Source organism: Eimeria mitis, genomic scaffold (assembly GCF_000499745.2).
Source record: "Eimeria mitis Houghton genomic scaffold, Emh_scaff3674, whole genome shotgun sequence".
Lineage (NCBI taxonomy): Eukaryota > Apicomplexa > Conoidasida > Eucoccidiorida > Eimeriidae > Eimeria > Eimeria mitis.
This window is the reverse complement of record NW_013572015.1, coordinates 760-1,554: the sequence shown is the minus strand read 5'-3', so window position 1 is coordinate 1,554 and position 795 is coordinate 760. Positions and strand designations below refer to the sequence as shown.

Sequence of the window (795 nt, the reverse complement as noted above, 5' to 3'; positions counted from 1 at the left end):
TAGGCGGCTGTTGCCTCTCTTCTTTGGCCTTCCGGCAGCAGAGTCTAAGCAGCAAATTGGAGATATATACACAAAAACATACGCAACATTTTTCACCAAGCTGCTGCTGTTTCTGCTGCTGCTGCTGCTGCTGCTGTTTTTGGTGCTGCAGCTGCTTTGGTTCTGTTTGCAAAGATAACAGAACCACAGCAGCAGCAGTCTACACACTGACAGCTGCAGCTAGAAGCAGCAGCAGCAGCAGAAGCAGCAGAAACTCCAGCACCAACAGCAGCGACAGCACCAACAACCAAAAAAAAAAAACAACAACAACAACAACAACAACAACAACAACAACAGCAGCAGCAGCAGCAGCAGCAGCAGCAGCAGCAGCAGCAGCAGCAGCAGCAAATATTTTTCTTACGGGTTCTGTGATGAGTGGAGCCCATTGCTTTCTGTTGTTTAACTCAAATTTGCAGTTCGAAAGAGTGCAGGGCAGCCCCCTGCGTCTCCTCCTGAGAAAGCAGAATTGTTTTGCTGTTTTTTGTTTTTTATTTTTTTTTTGCTGCTGCTTGTTTGTGTTTATTTCTATACTACTCTTCTGTTCTATAGTGGATTGCATGCATACAAATGCATGCATCTCAGTGCATGCATGCATTCGTTTGTTATTCTTTTCGTCACAGAATTTATACAGTGTATGTGTGTATAAACGTTGATGATATGTATATATATATATATATATGTGCAGGTTTAGATGCGTATGCTTATATACATAAGCAAGTGAATGTATTGTATATATATAAATATATGTATGCATAT

The 795-nt window shown here is 41.5% G+C and overlaps 1 protein-coding gene across 1 annotated transcript in view; it reads right to left on the bottom strand.

Moving 5' to 3' along the window:
• Nucleotides 1-425, bottom strand: part of EMH_0068390 (uncharacterized protein) — a gene marked incomplete at both ends in the record, with an annotated part of 2,173 nt that extends 1,748 nt beyond the window's left edge. Inside the window, one exon of the mRNA XM_013498737.1 lies at nucleotides 401-425. Within this exon, the coding sequence (XP_013354191.1) occupies nucleotides 401-425 (25 nt within the window). The remainder of the gene's footprint in view (nucleotides 1-400) is intronic.
• Nucleotides 426-795: the final 370 nt, after the last annotated feature.